The sequence below is a fragment of the Centroberyx affinis genome, unplaced genomic scaffold (assembly GCF_046629955.1).
Source record: "Centroberyx affinis isolate AG114_WGS23_722 - 3 ecotype Tasmania unplaced genomic scaffold, CSIRO-AGI_Caff_v1 ptg001190l_1, whole genome shotgun sequence".
Classification (NCBI taxonomy): domain Eukaryota; kingdom Metazoa; phylum Chordata; class Actinopteri; order Beryciformes; family Berycidae; genus Centroberyx; species Centroberyx affinis.
In genome coordinates this window covers 42,025-66,461 of record NW_027279714.1, presented here as the reverse complement: position 1 = coordinate 66,461, position 24,437 = coordinate 42,025, and the positions used below count along the sequence as shown (strand labels likewise).

General features: G+C 45.0%; 1 protein-coding gene across 3 annotated transcripts in view; it reads right to left on the bottom strand.

Moving 5' to 3' along the window:
- LOC139648295 (vang-like protein 1) overlaps positions 1–24,437 on the bottom strand; it is a 50,147-nt gene that overhangs the window by 9,094 nt on the left and 16,616 nt on the right. For all 3 annotated transcript variants that reach the window (XM_071524369.1, XM_071524371.1, XM_071524370.1), the window contains exons 3-5: positions 20,478–20,604; positions 6,316–6,747; positions 5,377–5,552 (exon numbers count right to left, since the gene is read on the bottom strand). In XM_071524369.1, the coding sequence (XP_071380470.1) occupies positions 5,377–5,552; positions 6,316–6,747; positions 20,478–20,604 (735 nt within the window). The remainder of the gene's footprint in view (positions 1–5,376; positions 5,553–6,315; positions 6,748–20,477; positions 20,605–24,437) is intronic.

The following is a 24,437-nucleotide window of genomic DNA, read 5'->3' as shown; positions in this document are numbered from 1 at the left end:
GGGACAGCTGCAGTGTGAGTGTATAGCTATAGACAAACAGATGGACAAGCAACTCTCAGGAACTGGTGTTTTAAGTGACACAGAAGCATGAAGGGGAGAGGAGAAGGAGTGAGAAACAGCCGGGCGAAGGCAGCCAGAGTCTGACGTCTGCAGTCGGCTGCAGGCGAGTTCCTGAGCTGCAGCTACAGCTACAGCCCAGATCCTCATCCTTCACACCGTGGATCACAGAGCATGCCGTGTCTTGTCCCTCACAACACAACGCCACAAAACTAATATTACACAAGTGGGGTGTTTTCACATGTTATACGACATAAATCTTTGGCTCTTTCAACAATATTTTGCCTCAGCGTTTATGGGAATTAGCTATATTGGAGGCGGAGATTGGACTGGATTACACAATTCTGAAATAAGCCAAATAAGCAGCTACTATGTGTGTCAATTTCTAAATCTAAGTTATTTTTTCAAGCTTATCCTGTAGTTTAGAATTGAGCATCATTCAGGCAGGTGATTTTAGATTTTTTTTCAAGATTTTAGGTTTTTCAGTCAGAGATTACCGTTTTCCTGCTTTTTGTCCTGCTTTTTGCCTGGTCACAAGCTTGATCATTGCTAACCGACTAACAATTTCTTCAAACTAGCAAACAATACAGTATATATCACACAGCGGGGTTCACTTGTTGTTACAAAGCTGTTGTGACGCCACAAGAGCCCATTTCCCATGACCTTCATTTGGCCGTCTGACAGCGGGAGAGCAGATGCTGACAGCTGTTGACTGACCCACAACACGAGTTTACCGCTTAACACTGGACTCATTTCATTTCATTTTAGTGTGTGTGTGTTTGTGTTTGTGTGAATTTGGAATTATACATACATGTGTGTGCCTGTGCCATTCTTTAGGCCACGCGGCAAGCTAACTCAATATACACGAACAACACCACATGCTGGCCTGCAGCACGCGCTCCCTATTATCCCAAAGGAGGATCACAGCACAACCTCTGTCCCGCTGATGAAAGTCCTCTCAGATACTTTCTGGTCTCACTCTGACCTCTCAGCTCTTGTCACTTCCTTTCCTTCCTCAGTAAAGAACAAAATCACTCAGGAGGGAAGAGGAATACACACACAGATGCACATCCAGGTACTTGCAGGGTACAGTTAAATGTCTGTAAGTTATTAATTCTTACCATTTTGCCATCTGGTGACAGTCACATTTCTAAGAGTGGACATTAACATCTTGACAAGCTAACAAAACTAGAAAAGAGATGTTTAGATTTGGTTCCCAGACTAAAAATACATGGTTTGAGAAAGGGGGGATGGGTTATGTCTCTCCATGTATATCTACGGAATTCTACTGCATCTGAAGGAGATGAAAAACTGTAACACTATAAAAACAAGGGTGCAATGCAATACCCCCCCCCCCCCCACACACACCTCCCAAACATCCCCCAAAACAGCCAAGCCAAACTAGCTGCTTTTTCTAGAGGTAGGAGAGACATCTAGACACCTAGATCTAGAAACCCCATTTAATGAAGTCATGATGTCACCACTCTTTTGCTTCGGCAACACACATTACAAGACTACAATGACTCTGCATATTCTTCTAAATCTAGAGTCTAGCATTGATACTAAAACACCACATTCTAGGTTCTGTAGGCCTTCATGAGACAGGATTGTGATTTGTCAAGGTTTCTTCTTTCAAGGGTTCTTTTTTGGACATACAACAGATTCACTTCTAATGGCAGATTACTGTTTCCTTGCCTTTCTCCTGCTGCCTTTGTGTTTCTGATCACGTCCCTGAAAAAACCTGTGGCCCAAGCTGCAAATTTACTATTTTGTGTCACCAAAAACTGACCATTTCCCGAACACAAAGGGGAAGCATTGTGTGGCATTGTGTTCAGTGGGGAAGCAGAGTAGATTGTTGGATGAAATTATGAATAATGCCAATAAACAAAGGCTTTGATATTCCTCTGGGACCATCCAAATAGGCGCTAGTGTTACATATCCCAGTCATTTACACACTCACATCCTGTCTGTTTTCAAACGCACAGTTTTCTAAAGTAACAAAAGAAGGAATTGTCTTGATGTCATGAACCCTTCACATAATCGCCAGCCCTCGGTCAACCAATTGTGATGATTTCGGTGAAAGGGACTTGCTCATGAGACAGCATATATGAAAACAAAGATGTCACAGGATACTGATTATGTGGAAGGGGCAGAGACAGTGCTTGTTTCCGCCAAAGAGACAGGGAGTTTAGCTCAAACAACATTAGCACATTTGGCCAACTCCAGAAAACCAGGACAGGCCTCTCTTGCATTAAGCATTCAGAGCACTACAGACAGGGCCATTGTTTAGCAGCGGCTAGCATTTAAGTGCTGTGTCAGAGTCCCAGCCGCTTCCCAACTTTGATCAATTATTAAGCTGAGCAAGCTAAGGAGACACAAACCACTAAAAACTGCAGAGTCCCTGGAGGTGTTAGGACTGCAAACTCAGTTCAGTCGAGGAAACAAAGGACAAGTGGAAACAACTTAGCAGCCTGAACCTTTCGCTGCAGCAGAAATCTAGTTGGTTTTCTGCAGCTCTAGGGGTTCAAGACTTCTTTCTTCTCTCAGCAACTACCACTTTGAGCCTTTGAGCAAGGCATTTAACCATTAACTGCTCCAGTGTTGCTGCACAGGAGCCACCAGTAACATAATGTGCTACTGTGAAGCTCCCAGCTGTGAATGTGTTTAACCCCCCCTCCCCCTGCAGCTGCTGCCTGGGCCGCTGCTGTAAGGAATGCGTTCTTAGTCGGACAAGGGTTAAAAAAAAAAAAAGGCTTCCTCTGGCCCTCAGATTGGCATCAAAGGACAGGCAGACCGAGACAAGCAGGCCTTCAGGGCCCCGGGGCCCGGGCAGCGTCCCCTTTATGATAAGGCAAAGGATGGCTGCCAGAAAAACAGGAATGTCAGCACCAGCCGCCTGTTAATAGGGGAGAGAGGCATGGGGGAGCAGCCGAAAAACACACAACCCCCACTCGTGTCAGAGACAGAGTGGGCCTCGCTGTGTGTTGCGTGTGTGCGCGTGTGTGTGTGCAGGCGCATGCGTTTATATGGCCCAATTACCCGTGTGCACATGTGCGTCTGTGTGTGTGTGTGCGTCCATGTGTGTGTCGGGGCTGACCAGATGCTGTGCTCCGGCCTGCAGGGAGCACTAATTAGCTGTTTGTTTACAGTCACAGACGGACAACAGAGCGAGGCCGGGGCGTGCTGCTGGCCAAGCAGGGATGAATAGTAGAGCTTACAAAGGACAACACCCCCAAGGCAGCCTGCTAACACACCAGGCCGTCACCCACACACACACACACACACAGACACAGACACTCCCCTGACCTGTTCCTACCAATGGAAAATCAATCTGAAAATCAATACACTTTTCAGCCCATTAAAAGTTCAAGTTTCAGTAAGTGTAAAGTTTTGCCTAGATTAAAAGGTTCTTGGAAAACTCAATAGAGAGATTTTCCCACAAAGCTGTCCTGTATCATTGCCAAGGCATGATAATGCTGGGTTAGATAGCTGTCAGTCTGACATTCTTCCAAACACTGTGGTTGAAAGGTATGTCTAGCACTGTGAATGTAGTCCAGTCTGCAAAACGCACCTATCAGCTACTGTAGACAGGTAAACGCCTTCAAATGTAAGGACAGGGTATTAAATAATGTTTGATCCAGGCTTGACTCATAAAAGAGAACCAAATGTCAATCCATGATGTGTGGAGTGTGTGGGAGAGACAGTGTGATGCAAACTGATACCAGATAGGATCAGGAGAGTCGTATTTTAGCTTTCTTGGCCAAAAATGGGATCTTCTGTTTTCCGTCAGTGTATTGTCGAAGACGGCAAAGTCGTAAAAAAAACCTGGTTGGTCTAGTTTGAGCTGTTCTCCCGTATTCATTATCACACACACGCCTTCCCTCTCTCTCATTCCCACATACGTTTTAGGATTCTTCCACGCTATTCCCCCATTAACTATTAATCCTTTGTCTCTCTATTACCTATTCTCTCTTGCTTTTTTTTTTTGCTCTCTTCCACGGCTCGCTGCCTGCTCCGGTCTCATGGGTCTTTCCTCTGTACTCCTCCCTCCGTCTGCAGCTCGTTTTCACAGGAGTTTTCTCTCTGAAGTCTTCCCCACCCTCTCCTATTTTCTCCTGGCATCATTTCCACTCCCCATCATCCGCTTTCTCTGTGCGCATTTTTCTCCTCCCTTTTGTCCTTCTTCATTCCCTCCATCAACATTCAATCTCCCTTTTACTTTCTCTCCTCCCCTTTTCTCTTGCCTTTTCCTTTAGGCTCATCCCTCTGTTTCTTGACTGTATGAATTTATTCTTCCCATCTCCTATAGTGTATAACCAGTTACTTCCCTTCTCTTCCCTTTCTCACTTGAGGTGTCCCAGTTTCTATCTTTCCCTCTCCCTTCATCTCGCCCACACCTCCTCTCTCCTCCCTCTCTTTTATCCCCCCACGCTCTCCTCCTCTATCCCCTGGTCCCTCGTATGAGCCGAGCTCCCTCTACCTTCCGTCTCATCTCTTCCTCTCCTCTTCCATCTCTAGATGCACTCGGCTCACTCTGCTTCCAGTGTCCCTCACTGCCTGTTACCACTGCAAAGTTATTAACTCTCACCATTTTACAGTCTGTTGACAGCGGAGACAGCCAAATATAGAAAAGTCGATAAAGTTAAAGCTGCACTACGCAAGGTTTTTATGTAAAAATACACCTGCCTTATCAGCCTAAATCACAAAGTGGGGCTCCAACAGAGAAGAGTGTCCCATCTCCCTAATTGAAATCCCATAGATTCCCTCTGATTGCCTAAATTAAATTTTGGTATTGAATAAAGCCACTGGCAAGATTTTTTTTGCTGCACACAGTAAGCGACAAATTGAAACTTAAGAGTGAATTCCTTCACCTAAACTGCAGCAAGAAAACGCTCCACCCAGAGAAATCTGGACTCACCAACAATGGCTGAACCTCCTCACCACCTCCATCCCCACCACTCATTAGGAGGAGGACATTTAGGTCCAAGAAGTGGGAGTTTACTGATGAATAATTACATGATTTCTGGGTGCTGAAGTCCAAAAAATTCAAACTGTTACCTAGCAGAAATACTTAATAGATTTGGTCCACTGTTGATCTGAAAATCGAGAGTTTAGGTAGGAATCTATCTAGTGGTGTGTTCCCATCTAGTGTATTGTTTCCTGTGTTTTCTGGCTCTGTGTGAATGTCTCCTTCTCACCTGCTGAATGACAGAGGATGAGAGAGGGATGGCGCCCCTCCTTGTTAGCAATAGATTTTTTAGAATAAACGGAAGAGTACAACATCAAACGTGAGGGGAAAAACACTCTGCTGCCTCTCACCTGAGCTGTCCCAGGTTGTAGTGCCTCGTCTCGCCGTCTGTGGAGCGCGTGACGCACACAGAGAAGCACGGCTGGAGCTGCCGGAGCTCCAGCAGGACGATGGCCAGGTAGTGGATGAAGAGCAGAGCGTCCACCAGGGACACGGCGTACTGCACGATGCCCTGGTAGTTCTCATCCTGGAGGGGGGAGGGGGGGACAGATGCAATGGTAAGTAAGCATAGAAACTCAAACGCACAAATACACACATCCCTGCGTGTAAGTATCTGGAAGTATCTAAATGGAAATCTACAAACAATACAGGTTGTAGATAGGTTATGATATATACACACAGAATACAGAATATATGCCACAAATACACACACACACCGCAAACACATGCACAAAGACACATATTCCCAAACAAAACAACTTGCACAACATATTCCTGCAGAGATGAAAAAGGAACATACACAAGAACAGATGTAAAGCATCCCGACAATAAGATACATTTCAAGTGATTGCAGCTTTTTAGACAACCTATTTGTGTGTGTGTGTGTATGTGTGTGTGTGTGTGTGAGTGTGTGCGTGTGTGTTGTTCTCCCAGGAGCATTCTGAATGATGGGAAAACAGGGACTAAAAATTAGGACTCATAAAGTATAAACATAGCGCTGGGGAAACCAAATATCTATGTTGGGCGTCTGTAAGATTTGGGCTGTTTGTGACTTTGTTGAGCTTCCAAGTGCATTAAAAATGTATGGGCCTGTGCTAGATGAGACCTCCCCCAGTCTTACTTAAAATATTTGGATCTGTGCGCGTGTGTGCCTGTGTGTGTGTGTGTGTGCAGACTCACTTTAATCTCCAAGTCTATTTTTACAGTTAGTCGTTAAGAGAGTGCATCATTTCAAATATTATGATAGTTTACACCTGCATCCCCTTCTCCTCCCCTCCCCGTTCACTCACCTGTGAGTCCAGTATCCTCACTCCATAGAACAGCCAATAGGAGACCACGAACAGCAGCACCAGCACGGCGAGCAGCGCCCTGAACACGAAGACCCGCGGCAGGCCGGCGCGCGGCGGCCGGAAGAACAGCGCCCAGACGGCCAGCAGCAGGATGAGCAGCTTGAAGGCCACGGAGATGAAGAGGCCCTCGCAGGCCGTGCCGCAGCTCTGCAGCTTCTCGGGCCACAGCAGGTGGGGCAGCACCAGGAAGGCCAGCGGGGTGAGGAACACCAGCAGGCCCAGGACCACGGCCAGCGTCAGCGTGAAGTAACGCCGGCAGTCCAGCCCCACGCTGTCCTCCAGGTCCTTGGTGATCCGCACAATGTCCTCCTGGGACAGGCTGTGCTCCGACGTCCCTGTGACCGCCGTGGTCGTCTCGCCCCAGTTGTCATCCTGGGAAAAATGGGGGGGTAAAGGAGAAAAAGTTAAGATGAAGCGGGTCTAGCAAATACAAAATGACAACAATGAGCGTGAAGATAGTTTTGGTGAGTGATTTGTTACAGTGGAGATTCATTTTCCGCTCGGTGTTCACGCAGCCCTCAAGACAATACATTAATCATGTTTAAGGAGGGTCAGCAGCAGTGCAGCGGCCCCAGAGAGAGAGTTTGGGCCCAATTAAGCTGCTGTGCTCAAGGGCAAAACAGTAAGAGATGGTATCAGAGGGAGTGAGAGAAAGACAAACTCAAAAGACAAAGCTTTTATTTGAATGCTGCTGCTAGAAAACTGATTGATACTTCGGTGCATTTGAGCAGACTGTCTTTACCATAACACTTTCCCATAGCTGGGACTCACACACCCAATTTGTGCTTTCCATTGAAACGTCAGCAAAGCGAAGGGAGGGGAGGCCATGTCAGAGCATGAGAGAGAAAGAGAGAAAGGAATAGAAGGTGGGAAGTGGAAAAAGTAAACAGAGCGGGCTGCCAACTGGGCTACGCTGACGTCTGGGTCTGACTGCATCCGCAGATAATGAAGGTCAGCGGTGTCGGAGCAGAGCTGTTACACCAACAAAGATAAGGACTCTTTACAAGGCAGTCATAACAAGCTGCTAACGTGGCCCAGAGAGCGGCTGAGTGCAAAAAAAGGGTCTGATAGTGAACCACCATTGGCTAGGGAAGAAGCAACATTAAATGAAATCTAAAGATGCTCTTTCCAAAATACAACAAATGAGCGTCGATTTAATTTCCAATAGGAAAGGAGTCCCGGCTAAAAATAGCGGAAAGAGGGGATGAAAAAGAGTTAATGTAAGAAGAAGCATTATGATCATTGTAGGCATGCTGAGGGAGGGTGAGGAGGGGTGGGGGGGTGGGGGGTGGGATGGTGCAGTGGGACGGGGGAATAGGGAATAGGTCTGTCCCACTGGCCCGGGGGTTAAAACAGCAGAGAATGAGATGAAGCAGAACAATGGAAGGCCGTACGCTCACGTTGAAGCTGAAGCTAGAAACAAGAGCCTGCAGAAACCAAGCCACTGACCACTACTAAACTAAATATAGATTTTATTTCTACTATTCACATATCAATATCAATACTGCATACACGCACATACATAATTCTGAGGCGCTGCTAGCTTTGTGTAAACTGGACAGGGAGAAAAGAGGGGGGGAGCAGCTATGTTCACAGTATGAGGAAGATTTGGAGTTTTTTCTGCTGCCTTGTTTGTCATTTATTTCCCACGTCTTTGGGTATTTTTGAAGTATTAATGTTCAAATCATCCAAACTAGTGCCGAAACGATTAGTCGATTAATCGATTAGTTGATCAACAGAAAATTAATCGGAAAAAAATATAATTTTGATGACTGATTAGTCATCGTTTTAGTAATTTATCAAGTAAAAATAACAGATATTTGCTGGTTACAGCTTCACAAATGCTAAAATTTGCTCAATTTTCTCCATGTCATATTGTTATAAAATTAAAACTTTACGGTTTTCTTGGCTGCTGGTCAGACAAAGTAAGTCATTTGGTAACTTGTGATGGGCTTCTGTCTTTATTTTTGACATTTTATAGACTAAATGATTAATCGATTAAGTAATGGATAATCCAAACCCTCAACAGATGCCACATTCCTGTCTTGGCCTGTCCGACTCACTTTCTACACTGCAGAGTAACACTGGTAACATTATCATTGGTAACATTTTTGGCGTAGGTTTCCACAGCCAGACTCTTTGATGAGGTCCAGCTCTCGGACCGTCTCAGTTCCATCTGACCTTTAGTGGCCCCATAGATAAAATAACACGACAACAGAGTCGTAAATACTCTTCTCTCCCCGTCTTCGTTGCTCAGGAAAGACACCGACATCACGACCGACCGGCCGAACGAGCAGTAAACCAGACGGAGGAACGCAAGACTTTGGGTTCAAAAGGTCAAGAGGTCGAAGGGTGAAGATTGTACCGGGGGCTTCTTGTGACGCAACCTGACATTTTGGTGCGTTAGTGGGGCAAACTGTCTACACCTCATTTATTTATGTATGTAAATAAACCCAAAATAGACATCAAAGGCACGAGAGCATGAGGTAAACATAAGCAATCCAGCAAAAAACATCCAGTATCCTTTACTTCATGAGTATTTCTAACAGAATGGCTATTTTAACACAACTCTTTAATATATCGAATTAAATTGCCTTCATTATTTTTTTACTTTGTTTTAACTTAGTTGGAAGTGAGTAATTTTGCGTCTCAGGGTGCTGACAGGATGGAGTATAACAGTCTAAAGGTGCATCACACACACACACACACACACACACACACACACACAGACATATGTTAGTCCAGTCAATTGGAATGGAGATTGTTTGTAGAACAAAACGGTGAGAGCCACTTCATTAACAATAAGACAGCAGGACTGGAGAGGCCCTCAGCCACTCCACAGAGACTGACGCAACAGGCGCTTTACTGATGTGAAGCAATTATCCCCTAGAGAGAACAAAAGTAAGCAAAACCTCATTATTTTCTTTTTATATGAGGAGCTTTGTCGATGAATGCTCCACAAAAGGCCAGCAACAAGCCTCTGTAATACAGGGCTTCACAAATCATCAGGGATGACAACCGGCATACCGAGGCAGATACACAGCAGCACTCAAAGGAAAGTCTCTGTACTTGGTCTTTGTATGAAACTGGAATATTAAGAACTCTAAATCTAAAAGAGACTTTTGTTAAAACAAAGCAGGTACCACTCTCACATCCAACAAGCCATCAAAAGCAATAAATGTGTCTTAATATCTCACTTTATTCCTCAGTCAAATGTTTAAATAATCATATGTTTAAACATGGTTTTCTAGCTGTGTTTACATGGAGCCTTTTAATAATAATAATAATAATAATAATAATAATAATAATAATAAACTGGTGGTTTAACCCTTTCATAATCCGGTCGAATGGATAAAATTTCGTCATGTAAACACTCATTCCGATCAGTTTCTTTGGCTGGAATATCTCGCCTCTTTCTGCACACGCTCGAGCATTTGACGTAAGCAACATCAATTACGTTTACTTTTTTTGCGGGAGAATTTGAATGGATGTGCTTGTTATTAACCCCGGGGCGCTCGGGCTTGAGGTAGGCGGCGCAGCTCATTTTTAGGCTATATCAAGTGCTGACTCCGCCTATCCGGGCCAGTTTCGGTGTACGGCGGTGAAAATTACAAATGGACCCAATCATTGCGGGGCAAAGAAATAACGGTGTGCCAAGCACCCAATGCAATTTTTTAAAAACATAAGCCCATGTTAGAGTACTGGATTCGGTGTTTTGCGCATGTCCGAACTTTTATTCTAATTACATACTGTGGAGCATGTAAACGTACATCTTAATGTGATCGTTATATTTAGCGCTCATGTAAACACTTGGGCAGGAATCTTCCTTCGGAAGGATTCCATTCAGAATGAAAAAAAAAATGTCCCATATAACTGCAGCTAGTGAGTGAAATAAGCCTAGCACAACTGAACCAACTGAACTGTCCCTGAAGTGTAAACCCATCCATAAGGCAAAGACTCTCTACTGCTTAACAGTTGACAGATCCGCAAGTCTTAATCCTGTCTGACCACTGTCTCGCTGGCAAAGACAAACATTCTGTGTGTGTGTGTGTGTGAGTGAAAAGGAAATCAATAGGTGCTAGTTGTCAGGAAGTGTATCACTGACCATGAGCTGACACGATACCCTGGAGAGCACCCAGGAAAAGACATGAATCACAGTTTCTCGTGCCTTGTAGCTGGGATGCAATACTCACCACTCACTGGCCTCGTTTCATACTCCAGAATCACATATCTTAAGACCATTTTTACACAGTATACTCAGTCCAAAGCTCACTTTTCCACAGAAAAGCATTTACAAGGTAGCCTACACATCAGGGTAAAATGAAAATCAAGACAGCAAGGTGTTTAGATCCACTGGGATCAAGTCAATGTTTTCTTATGGAGACAGCAGTGGCTCTGACCCCAGAGGAAGCAATATCACCATGCAACACACACACACAACTCATTTCCACCAAATTACTTGAATTTAGACCCAGATTGCAGCTGACCTTTCAAAGCGCTTCCAATCTGATTACATCTTCATGTGACGAATGTGTCGATGTACAAAGATAGTGGAGAAACCCATTCACACTCACTCTTGTGTGTGTCTGAGTTTCCAGAATTGTACAACATTAATTGAACTGAAAACAAACTATCCTTGTCCACATCAGAATTTTCTGATTACACATTTTCTACTCATTGCAACCTAGCAAAATATATGGCATCTTTGTGTGAGCATTAATCCAACCAGCAAATTAATTGCACATGCACATTCATGAGACAATCCTGTCCAGTGTGCACTGATAAGTAAATGGGTTATATAATATATATATCTATATATATCTATAAATTATATATATACACACACACACATATATATATATATATATATATATATATATATATATATATATATATATATATGTATAACTGGTGTGCCAGTATTGACACAAACAATTTCATGTATAAGGTTATAAAACACTGTATGAAGAGGTTCTATACCCCTGCCTTCTTGTGATGAAGACACCGTCAAGCCTACCTGTACACTACGCACACAGTGGTTCAATGAAATTTGGGACATTGTTGTTGTTGGAGCCTCACTACCTGGGCTTTCCCTCTGCCGGCACGAGTAAAAATAGACATTAGTGACACATTTCCTCACGGGATTAACCAATCACCAGAGTGTGATCTAGCTCAGGAGCAGCAGGCTCGCAGCGGGCCGGGCTCGCCCCCGGCAGGCCCACTCCCATTCATCATCACAGGGATACAGGTGAAACAGAGAGGAACAGAGAAGAGAGAGCAAACAAGGAAGAAAAGGAAAAGGGCAAGAGCATGACAGAGAGGTTCCATAACTGACAGCCAATTAAAGGAAAGAGAGGGATTGTTCGCGGGAGGGAGTGAAAGTAGGGGTACGGTCGCGGTTCAAGGGCCAGAGATGATCAGACAAAACCACCATTTGCATTCATTCGACCTCAAATACATATGCACACAGTCATGAATGCACACACAGTCACACACATACACACCTGTCAGGTCGACTCGCGTCCCAAGTCCACAATGATTTATTCAACCCACAGGAGGATTCACGAGCGATTCTGCCGCCCTGGGAGGCGCTGAGCTGTTCCGGTAGACAGTCAACTAAACAGCCACATAATTGAAGCATCCGATATGACATGTTCTCTCTCTCACGTACTACTACACATGCAGGTGTGAGAAGAGGAGAGAAGAGAAGAGAAGAGAAGAGAAGAGAAGAGAAGAGAAGAGAAGAGAAGAGAAGAGAAGAGAAGAGAAGAGAAGAGAAGAGAAGAGAAGGAGGTGAGGCAAGGAGAAGCAAGATGAGGGAAAAATCAAGCGATGCATCTCTGTGGGAGTGAGGGACCTGGGTAAATATGAACCGACTGAAAAATTATAACATTGGAAGGAGGGAGGGAGATGGAAAGTGAGGACAGAGAAGAAAACTCTAGAATATCTGGGAGATCTGCTAGACCAAAGTATGATGTGATAACTAGCTAGCACTGGCTAGCTGTTAGTATTAGCAAACTTGCTAGTCGAAGTTAAATGCTAGAGCTAGGCAATAACTAACCGAATAAACAATTACAAACCGAAACCAGCATTTTCATTATATTTCCAAATGAAAACATTCCTCTCATCCTTTCAGAAGCCACTTCTATTTCTTTTTTTGCCATAGATATGCAGCAGCCAAATCCAGGCTTCACGCACTCACTTTACAAGAACGGCTTGAAGGCAACATGAAATATCCAAAATGGGTGCTGCGTCCGTTTGGTTTTGCAACGGCTGACAACGAGCAGCAACACACTATCTATTGCCATAAAGTCATGACTATCTCAAAGGAAAGGCTAGCAATTAGTTCAGCCACATGCAAAACCAAAACGTAAGAGAGTATGAGTGTTATGGCCTTGGAAAACAGAAGTGGAGCTCAACAAGAATGGCTTCTCGAGCGTCCATAACAGCAGCATTAATGCATCCAACTCTCAGCAGTAGGAAGAAATTATTTCCATCACATACCATCAAGCAAAAGATAAGGTTCCATTACAAACGGCTGAACAGAGTGGTTTCAAAACCACGGTGAGAGTGCTTGATAAGAGATATAATGTGCCATCAAAGTTCTTGAAATTTTGCCAAAGCTGTACAGTAAATGCTGCTGTAACACTGCTGCTGAGATGAAACACACACGGCAGTTCTTTTGGACTGCACAGAATAAGTTCAATAAGATGCATGGTATTGTGTTATAGGTCTAATTGTTGGGAATGGAGGGATTTTCTGATATTGATTTAAGGTCCCCTGCTAAAAGGCTTGAAATCCCTGATGTAAATAAAGTCGATCTCTGATAAATCAGGGAAAATGATGCTCAGAAAGGTCTGTGTGTGTGTGTGTATGTGTACGCATGCATACACACTCGTGCACGTAGCCAGTGTGCTATGTCAGTCAGCGTGCATTTACAAACCTTTCAAGGGAGTGTTTTCCGCGCTCCTTTTCCGTCCGAGTATAAATAACAGCTATTGTCTCTCACAGTAAATCAAATGTCCACTAAAAGCCTGTTTTCTGTTGTTCAGCAGTAAGTGGGCTGCACAAAACAAAGCCCCTCGCTCAGTGCGGGAACAAGTGCACTCTACACACTCCTGGGAGGCAAGGTGTGTGTGTGTGTGTAAAATATAGCAACAGCCTGCATGCATTCCAAAGTGCTCTTCACAGCCATTTAAAACTAGCTTTGTTCCAACTGTGGACAGTGTGCAAGGCCGCCAAAAACTTGTCAGGACAGGGAAGCTAAGCGCTTAGCAAAGTTTCCCTAGACAATGGGAGGCTGAGAGGTGAGCAGCATGGGAGAAAAGTGTAAATTACAGTATGATTAAAAAGGCTTATGAACAAACTACAATTTAAAAAAGTAAGTACCTATGTGGAAGATACAGAACTTCCAGTTTAGCAATACACAGGATCTGTTAGGAAAGATGAACTGGAATGGGTAGCTAAGTCATTGGGATTCTCGAGCGGCATCTCCCATCCAGAAAACATCAGAGAAATGGAATAACAAAGTGGTTGGAAGTGAAAAATATCAAAGATCTGAGTGTGTTTCTGAAGCAGCGCGACACAAACTAGTTTCTCCTTCCAGTGGCAGAAGCTTTTGCACATCAGCAGCAACAACAAACATCCTGCGGTGCAGCTAAATTTAATATTCCACCCCAAACAAGCATCCACTTTAGCATTGTGTTCAGTCAGAAACACACACATGCACACACACACACACACACACACATACACACACACAACCATATACACACACACTTTATGCCTGAGCAGGCCTGCCTCCTGGGTCACGCAAACAGATTCTATGAGTACTGCGCTTACAACAACAGTGGGCAGGAAAACTAAGCATCCTCAAAGATTTTTTAATAATTCTCTCTTAATAAGGCGTCCAGCCATCTAATCAGTCAGAGAGCAAGTTATCCAGTCCACCAGTCAGCCTTACCTGGCCGGATTTAGTCCCCGGTCCAGAACTGGGCTCCGGTGGCGAGTTAGTGTTGGAGTCTTCTTCTATGGTGGTGACAATCACTTCTTTCACCTCCTCTACAGTCTCGCACACCTCCAACACCTCCAACACTTCCTCTCCCGCCTCTAACAGCGTCGGCGACTGCATCCCAAAAGCCTCTGTCGTGAAATCCGCCAAACTTTACGCGTACCTCGGTCCGGCTCGCACCAACAGCATCTCCGTATTCAGCCACTGCTTACCTTCCCTCCATCCATCCCACACTGAGTAGGTGTGTGTATGTGTGTGTGTGTGACCTCCCTGCCTCTGCTGATATGCAGCCCGGCCCTGCTTTATCCGTCTTTATATAGAAATATCTCCCATCATGCCTCAGGAGGTACTGTATGGGACTGTGTTCGCTTGCCATATAATGTAAGGGGCTTTGAAGAGAAAGATAGAGAGCGAGACAGAGAGAGACAGGGAGAGAGAGAGAGAGAGCGAGGAAAGGGGGAGTGAGAGAGTGATGAGACAATCACATGGGATGTCCTGACAGCAGCGGGGGTGGGGGGGGTGGAGGGGGTTTGAGAGGATGGATAGATAGAAGGAGGAAGAGAGGGAAGAAAAGGAGGAGGAGGAGGGAGGGAGTCCATTAAACAAACATCTGAGCCCCCCCAGAGAAAGAGGAGGGTAAACAAAATAACACACCAATTAGATGCAGAGGAGACCTGCCATCGCCATCCACCCATGGCTGTGCGTTTCTCCCATTCTCCTCCTCCTCCTCGTTCAGATTCTCCCTCTCTCTCTCTTTTTCGCTCTCTCTCCTCTATCCCTCTCCCACCCTGAGGCATCTTCTCTCATTCTCTTCCTCATTCTCTGCTCGTCTCTTGCCTCAGCGCCACTCTCCGTCCATTGCTTCTGACCCAGTGAGCACCGTGGTGTCACCGCGCAGCCAATGGCATGGCTGCGTGCCAGTGTGTGTGTGTGTGTGTGTGTGTATAGCTGTGGAAAATGAAGGGAAGGTAAGATGGACCTGGATTGTACCAGTTCAAGCGACCCAACTAATCAGTAGGAGAACACAGCAAACTGACAAACTGAAAGAAGTCAGGTTGTCAGGTCGGTACAGACTGGCTCTAAGATCAGGAAGGCTGAAGTGAGACCAGGGTGAGGAGAAGTGATTTCCTGTCATTTGCTATGATGACAAGAGATGCTTTCAAATCATGACGTTACACGCTGTAGCACAAGACCACTGCTTTTAAAATGCCTGAAAGTACTAAAGCGAAGACGGAACCCAGGAAGGAATTATTCGATCGCACTCAGCTCACCTCAAGTCTTTGGCCACAGACATAAAGATGAAATCTGAGTGCAAGAAGTTGCAAGAAAATCTCTTTCTGTCTCTCTCCTGTAAAGCCCACCCACAAAGCTCGCAGCTTGGTGATGACACACAGCTTAAAAACAAACACAGACACACACACGCACACAAAACACCAGGATAAAGACGAAGCACGGGAGGATTCTGCCTCATGTGGGGGGAGCGAGCCGAGAGGCACTCACCGCAGGATAGAGATCCCAAACGTGAGCGCAAGTGCTCTGCCTCCTCCAGGAGCCCGACATGGTCGCCTCCGCACCTCTCCGACACGGGAGAGCGGTGGTACCTGCGCAATGGTCTGCCTGGGAATGCCGAGAGTGATGCTGCTGTTACCGCACCGAGCTCCGGCTCCAGCTCCAGTCGGCGAGCAGCTGAGACCGCAAGCAGCTGAGTTTAATTGGGTTGAATTGAGCTGCGGGGAGGGTGAGAGGAAGGTGAAGCGGTGGGAGGTTGGGGGGCGCGAGCGAGGGGAGTGCGAGCATCTTCGTAGGACTGCCCGATGTCGGGAAATAATCACATCACGGTTGCTTGAGCAGATATTCCAGCTGCAACATGAACTGCTATGCAATTTTCTTAAAGTCTATTTTAAATGTACCTCTTTAATGTGGTTTGAAACACCTTCAGTACAATCTCAGCGGTTAGAGTAGTTAGAGGAAAAGTTGACTCAGGTTATTATGCTTCAGAGGTATACTTGTACAAGACGGACTCAACATGATGGATATCAGAGGCTGTTAACGGTCCAGCTTTGGATGTAAGCTATAAAGCTTGCGTAATCAGTTGCCAGTCATGCAAAACAGACTGCTTTAGGTGTATTGTTAGCCAAATAGTCTTTCGCTACTTCCATGCCGGAAAGCACATGCTCTCTGCACAAATGCACACGTCTACTGGAGAGCACAGGGGCAATGGACTGAGCAACATGTCTTCAAAAACACAATTAACTCAACAGATATGATCAAGCCTGTACATGTAGCCATAGGGGGGACAACACCAGCAGAACAGAAACGCACAAACACACACACCAGTGACTGCACTTTATTCCCACCAAACCCAAATGCAAATCACAAAAACACACACAGGCAATATAACGTTCTTCCTCTCTATTGCACAAACACTGACACACACCTATAAATAAACCCGGCTCCATTTTCTCTTTCCAACAAACTTCTGTTTGTTGGGGTGGGAGGGAGGGTGCTAATTCCCAAAGAATTCCTTATGGTTTAAAAATATCACCTTTCTCCTGTGTGACACCTCACACAATGCCATTCCACAACACACTAAGCTACAAAGCTGGCTGGCTGCGTTCGCCTGAGCTATGTCAATTCAGCTCTCGCTATCCACCCCGATATCCAGTTACACACAACCATAACACCAGGATAAATCGACCCAATTTCTCTGATCACTTCGCGTCTATCCTTGTATAGTATGCTCATACCTCCATCCTGGCTATACCCACCTCCATTGTCCTTGATAACCACACAGCCGGCAACGTACAGCACAGCAGGACCTGCCTCAGACATCTATTGATATCACACTCTCCCAGCAAGAGATCTGGGAGTATTGGAGTGCATTTTTCATGTTAACGCATTAGCATACAGCCTGGAGCTTTGGCCTGCCTCCCCAAGTAGGGGAGTTTTGTTCAAACATATCAAGCAATTAAACAGGGAACATACAGAGAGATTTATGCTTGGAAACACCAATGGGGGAAGAGATTAGAAACTGACTATGAAGCTCAAGTTAACTTCTAAGTACAGGAACCAGTCAGAACCCATTTACAATTGGCATTGAAATCTCTTTGCAAAGCATTGGACACCCGGCCCCTTTTAACCACAATGAAGATGATTTTTGTAGGCATGAATGGAAAAATCTGATTCCATACTTCGTGGTTCACACCAATCTTAAATGTGGCTTAGAGTTATTTTGGAAGCATCTTCTATGATAAAAGTTTGATACATCTTCTATGTGCCATCTCAGAAAGTTTTCTTATCCACTTACGCAAACATACAAACACCATCTATTGATGGCATGAGCACCTTCTTAACAATTCTATGCCTGGCTTAGTCTCCAGCCGTGCCTCCGACACATTTACATTTACTGATAATTCCTGCGGCAGGGGCATCACAGACACATCACAGACATGTGAAACTCCTCTGCTGGATTGTGAGGACATCCCAGCCTGCAGCGATGTGCTGCACTGTCAGCCAAGCCTCTGATTAAGTCCCAGCAGTGGAGTAATGAGCACAGTGCTGCACAGCACGACTCTGAGACAGACTGATACACACAGACACAAAGCGTACACATAGCAGGAACATATGCGCGAAGGCAGGCCCGAGTGCACACACACACACACAGACACACACAAGGATTTGTGCTGAGCCTCTCTCTCAGTGGAATCGGTGGCCCTGATTACTCAAACTAAAGCCAAACACTCCCCACCCTGTCAGCAGCACTACTGCAGGCCACGGCATGAATAAGACATGAAGAGCAAAATACTAAGAACGGCTGCGCTCTGTGGCAAATCCTGTCATGTGTTAAAATTAGACCCACACACAGACAAAGAAAACATAAAAGTCACAGACACACACACACACACCAGGGGCACTGCTAACGAGTCTTGCCATGAGGGGAAAGTGAGTGCCAAGTGGGTCAGTAAACGATGGTGAACGGTGGATGGTCTGTGTGTGTTTGCATTCCTCATCATCTTTTGCCTTTAAGTGTGTTTAACACTTGATGAAGGCCACTGCGCCAGACAGTGGTTTGGCTTACAGATTAGGTTGTTTCTGTCTGTCTGGCTGTCTGTGTGTTAAAATCTCCATCTCTTATTCCATTAAACTCATTCGATTCCTGCCAGCAGCCAAGTGTTAAGGTCCCAGTTTTCTAAGCGCGCTGGAAGATCAACTGCCCACATTTCACACGGCAGCAATCGATAAGCTGCTCATCAAAATGCCATGAAAGTTTTCCCCTTAGTCTATAACCTGAAAGCTATCCAAATAAACCATAGTGGCACAGATAAAGGTTATTCCAGTATGGCTAATGGATGTGAATAGCAGTTATTCGTCTGAATCCAAATCATGAGTGGATTGATATCTATGAGACACACTACTAAAAAACTCCATGGACTGATCCAGAAAAGAGACAGGGAGAAGTAAAGGGGACAGTCTTCTAACTCAATCTGACCTGGAGGACTAAATGCTGTCAACATCCACCGAGCTGAGTAGCTGTTTTCAGCTCTAAACAACCAATCTCAATGAGATCAAACCCTGAGGGAAAGCAATCGAATCAGTCGTCATGCAGAAGCCGAAGAGGTCAAGTGTCATTCAGTCTTGAGGGAGGAAAGATCTTGGGTTAGGCTGGTTAGGAGCCGCTGCACTCTAAATGGAAAGCAAGGAAAACCACAGCTGTGGTTTGCGACTCCACAGATGAAAAAAAATGAACGCTTTCACATCATCGCTGGGCCCGTCAGCGCTGAACTGGAAGAGTAAAAATCTGCCCTCGTACTGCAGTCTGATCTATACATCATTGTAATCGTATTTTCTGCCAAATTTCCAGTTATATTGCTAATAGGAAATCTTATGAACACAATGACTTAAGGTTATTTTGGAATATTGTCAGATTTTATGCACACTCAACCTCTGGGAAGAAAGAAAATCTAGAATCTAGACAAGATTCCAGATGGGTATGGGTACTTTAGAATAGGATTCAGTCTATATTGAGATTATAAAGATAAATCATGTTGCGTAACAACAATAGCACCAAGAGAACATCAGGAGATTAATTGGATATTATTCACTTTCTTCCACCGTTATTGTTATTGGACACAGAACTCATGTATCCCTCGGGTCCTACCTGGTATTTCATATCCTAACTTGCCCACCAGCAGCCAATCTGTCCAACTACCACAGCATTATCTGAACTACTTGTTATGGCATTGTCTGAATCTTAGAAGCATAAACAAATGGTTGTCTGACCAAGCTCTCCAACAATGTCCTACCTTATACTTCTCCTTCAACAAATACTCCATTACGTAATCCATTGTTGCGGGCTTACTCTCACAGACATCAAAGTTTGCATGATTTCTGAGAGTTGTGTTTGATTTTTGACTGCAAAGCTGCTGGTTTCAGCTTGGCCTGGTCCATTTTGGCAGGGGCCGCTGAAGCCACTTCCCCACCTTGCACCGGCCCGTATCACTGACCCACCTGCTCCCTTAAGCCAAATCAAGCGCTTCCCTCTGACAAAAGGGAAGGGGTGATGTTGCAATGACCAGAGAAGCAGCCTGCTGCATCCATATCCTGTCGCAAATATTTCTCACCGATACATTTCCTGAAAAGGACAGCCCAGACCTTGCCGAAAGTGGACTGGCCCTTCTGGCTTTTGCCCTGAAATGCCAGATGGCCTGTCCCAGCCCAGGCAGATAAACACAATTATCATTCCACCTCATTTTGACTACTGACTGATTAATCTTTTGTGCTCTCAATCCCTTGTGAAACAGACTTGCAGGGTCACACTGTCTTAGAGGCATCAGTAGAGCAACCTGTAGCTGGTTGATTGGATGTAAGGAGATTGTACGGTAATTGTGGGTAACTTTGGGGTTAGCTGGGTGGAAGTGGTAGTGAGACTAGTGGTGTGGTGTTTAAGAATAGTTTTTGTGGGTGCTGGTTGGGTTTAAAGATCAGTGTATGGTTTATTGTGGGGTGGTTCTGTAATGGGAGAGGCTGTGGTAGTGGTTGGGTCATGGAGGAGTGTGTGTGAGTGCGGTGTTCACAGGGTGCTGAGTCCTACCTGGACCTCCTCACCCCGAACGGCCGAGTCGCCCAGCAGCGGCTCTGCCGGTGGCGCGTTAATGGTTACCGACTTCTCTGAGCGGCTGTCTTTACTGCGGGACTTGTGGCGGTCGCGGCTTCGCTCCCTGATGAAAAAAACAAAACAAAAAACAAGCAGACAGGGTGAGGTTAGCGGTGCCACCATGTTGCCATGACAACCTACCAGCACACATATTGTTGATCATGACTACCAGACACAATGCATCAGAAAATGAGCGTCTCATCTTCGTCTTTCTGTCTTTTTTTAAATTTGTCGCTCTGTTTTCTCTTTCCCCCTCCCGACAGAATTACGCAGCATAATCCATGACGACCTTAATACCCCCGGCCTTTAAACTTTTTCTGGCTTTCATTCCTCTTATTTCACAGCAAACGTCTGGTAGGGCTTAGAGGGCAACAAACAAACAAGTCACAGACACATGCTGGACGTGACAAAGCGTTACATACATAAACATACTGTACATACAAAGAGAGAGAGAGAGAGACAGAAAGAGAGAGAGAGAGAGAGAGAGGGAGAGAGAGAGTGGAAGGACTGCTGTTTGAGTCAGATAAGACCACAGCCGTTCCCTGGTGGCTCTGCTGTAAAGGTGGAGAAATGAAAGCGTGTCGCTTTGTTTCAGCCTTCGTCTCATCTCTAATGACCAAACAAGCACAAAGCCCATGTGAACTCTGCCCCACATCATCCCCTCCCTCTCTCCGCATCCTTCCTCGCTCCATCCAACCCCCCCCGCACTTTCCCCTCCCTCCACCTCTGCATCCCTCTCTCTCTATGAGGCACTCTATCCCTCTTTTCCACTACGAGCTCCAACATATGAGCTCCATTAGCGGGGCTGACCCCCTGCGCTCCCGGCCCCTCGGAGCCCTAATCCTGTGTGTATAGCGTGAACGGGAGGGTCTCCGTCTCCTCCTCCCAGCATCCCCGGCGCCACATGGCACGGTGCCCACTCTGCGGCTCCATTACCACGGACCTGACAGGGAGAAAGCTCAGCAGCCCCAGTTAATCCCTCATCTGTCCCCCCTTCGCCTCCGGCTGCTGCCATCTTGGTTATACGTATTATATAGATTCAGTGAAATGCTATGCGCAGCACAGTAGGGCCAGATCAAAACGCTGCAGAATTGGCTGAACAGGTTTCTTTTTTTGGGTGTATTTTGAGGTCTGATGCAGCAAAATGCAAAATACCTCGAGTATTTTTTTGCAAACTGTATATTCCATTATCCCCTAGGTATTCTGTATGAGAGCTGGTGGAAGGCGTATAGAGATTGGATGCGAGATAGACGGACCCCAGAGCCGACGCTGTCAGATCTCATACAGATATTAAATGCTAAAGATGCTCTAAAGAGATTACTGGGTAAACATAATGGACAAGTGGAGAAAGAAAGAGGGGGGGGATCCTCTTATTCTTGCATGCTTCTTATGATTCAAAATGCCTCTTTCAGCAGCATGTCTAAAGAGGATAAAGGATGTTGCTAGATGCTGCTTTCTTTGTCTAGCCTAATTAAGTTTCCTGCTGTCTCTAAGCGTGTTGTTTAATGGTAATCACTTCTTTTGTATGAGCGACATCAGAACAGAAGTGTAACAAATCTGATTTCCACAACACTGGAGGGGTTTTCTTGTATCGTTTTTTCCCCTCCAGGCTTCATTAACCGCTGTTGAGCTTTGGGCGGCAGAGATTCTTGTTACGTATCCTTTCCATTTACCTAAATATGATGTGCATTCAAAGGCAAGGAAAAAGAAAAAAAAGAGACAGATTTAAAGATAGAGAAAAACAGGATGAAACAAAGTCTGACTGCTAAATAAGATCTGGTGCCCATAAATAACAACCTTAAACACTGAACTAGCAGTGACGACTCAACACTCAAATGACTCTTGAATGCTACTCACTTGTACAATAACGGGTTTTCAGCCATAATGTACAGGATATCCTGCAGGGGTAATGAGGGAAACAGCTTGATTGACAGCGCTGTAAATGCTACAATCCAATAGAGCTCTATTGGATGTGGGTGTTTTGATTAAAGGGAGTTCACCGCTCTGTTTCCCGCCTCTATTCTTGTACTTCCCTTTCAGGCCTTGGACGTGAGACACGGTTTCCTACAGAAAAATCACAACAGCAACTAACTCTTCAAATCCACACACAGCGAGAAAAGACAGAGAGTGGTTCATATTTTGGCTCATTTAAAACCAAAATCAAAGTGCGCTGTGATTTCAAACTTACATCGACAACATTAATCATTCAGTCTGTGCTTAAAAAAAAAAACAGTGTAGATTATTATCTTGGCGCCATGGGCATCTCAAGAAAGGAATCCTGGAGTTTGTGAAAAAAAAAATGCTTTTACATTATTTTTCCACAGCCTGCAGCAATTTTCTTCACTGACAGGGTGACTGACATACTCATATCTAATAAATCCAGGAGATTAGGAGGTTGATGTTAGCCTTTAAATATATTATGGCTATCAGCATTACTATAGCGATGGTTATTCCTCCGAGAGTGATCATCACTCAGATGCTGTCAGTGATTAGGGTCATTAATTGGGGAGGAGCGCTGCAGGGGAGGGAAAAGGGAGGAGACTGGGAGGAGCGGCAGGCTCACACTGCAGCGCTCCCGCTTCAGAGTCAGCAGCAGAATAATAAGCAGCTCTGGGTGACGGGCAATGGGGAAGTGGCAGCTAAGTAAGGAATGTGTAGCAGAAGGTTGTCTTGAAGGAAAAATCCACCCTAAAACTCTTTCACACTGTTAGGAAAAACAGCTATTGGTGATGTATCTTGCATTTCTGGGCCTGTTTTGTTGTTTGGTGGTGTATTTTCTGTGTATTTATTTGTGTATACCTGCAGTTAACTGGCCAAAAGTAACCAATATTTTGTCACGCTAAGATATTTTCAGCACAGCTACAATGGAGGTTACTAGCAGAAAGAAATTCAGCGATCTAAAACAGTGATTTTCAACCGTTTTCATGTCAAGGACCCTAATTTAGTCCACACTAAGGCCACAGACCCCCATTTTATGAGATTATGTCTCTCTGACCCAAATCTGAGAATATTTTTATTGTTAGATATGATTTTGTCCAGAATCCCATGACTATTTGTATTGTAGGTAGAGAGATAACAGTGAAGCTATGATCAAAATAGTCATTATTCTACATTCTCTAATTGTGTTCACTTCTTGTAAAGTAATTATTAATGGTGAACATGGTTTAACAATTCATCAATTTGCTGGGGACCCCCTGGAACCCTCTCAAGGACCTCTGGTGGTCCCCGGACCCCACGTTGAGAACCACTGATCTAAAACATCAACAGTAAACATCAGGTTTTGTTGTCAGTCCCTCAGGATCAAAGAACAAGGGCTTCTTTCTATCTAAACTCACTATGTTGCACCGACATTCAACAATCATACAGGGAGAAATCCATCGTAGAAGAGGAATAGATACCAATTTCTCCACTGACAGCAGCCTCACTAGACCAGAATGCAATGCAGCCACAGCTTGCATGTTTGCAGATCTGTTGTCAGTAGTGAGTGAAATACAACACCGTCTTCGACGGCTGTTTTGTAATTTAAACCGCAGGAACAGCACACCATAGCATTGTTGTCTGTCGACTCTCACTTTTTCTCAGCTGGAAAACTTACTACATTATCGCTCTCTCCACCTACACATTAACAGCAGAGAGAACCCCCTTCTCTGTTGGTTGTTAGGTAGGAAATCACTAACTGAACTAGAGGCAGACGAGGCAGGTTGAGGGAAAGTGGGTATACCAAAAAGTAAATTTCAACACTTCATCACTAAATAACTCCTGGAATGCACTGAGCATCACATATTGATGATATCTACTGTAACAGTGAAAGAGTATCCAAGGGTGGGTTTTTGTGTATCCCTGCACAGCATGATTCAATGTGGAAGTTGTGCTGTAGTGCTGAGCAAAAGGCTAAGG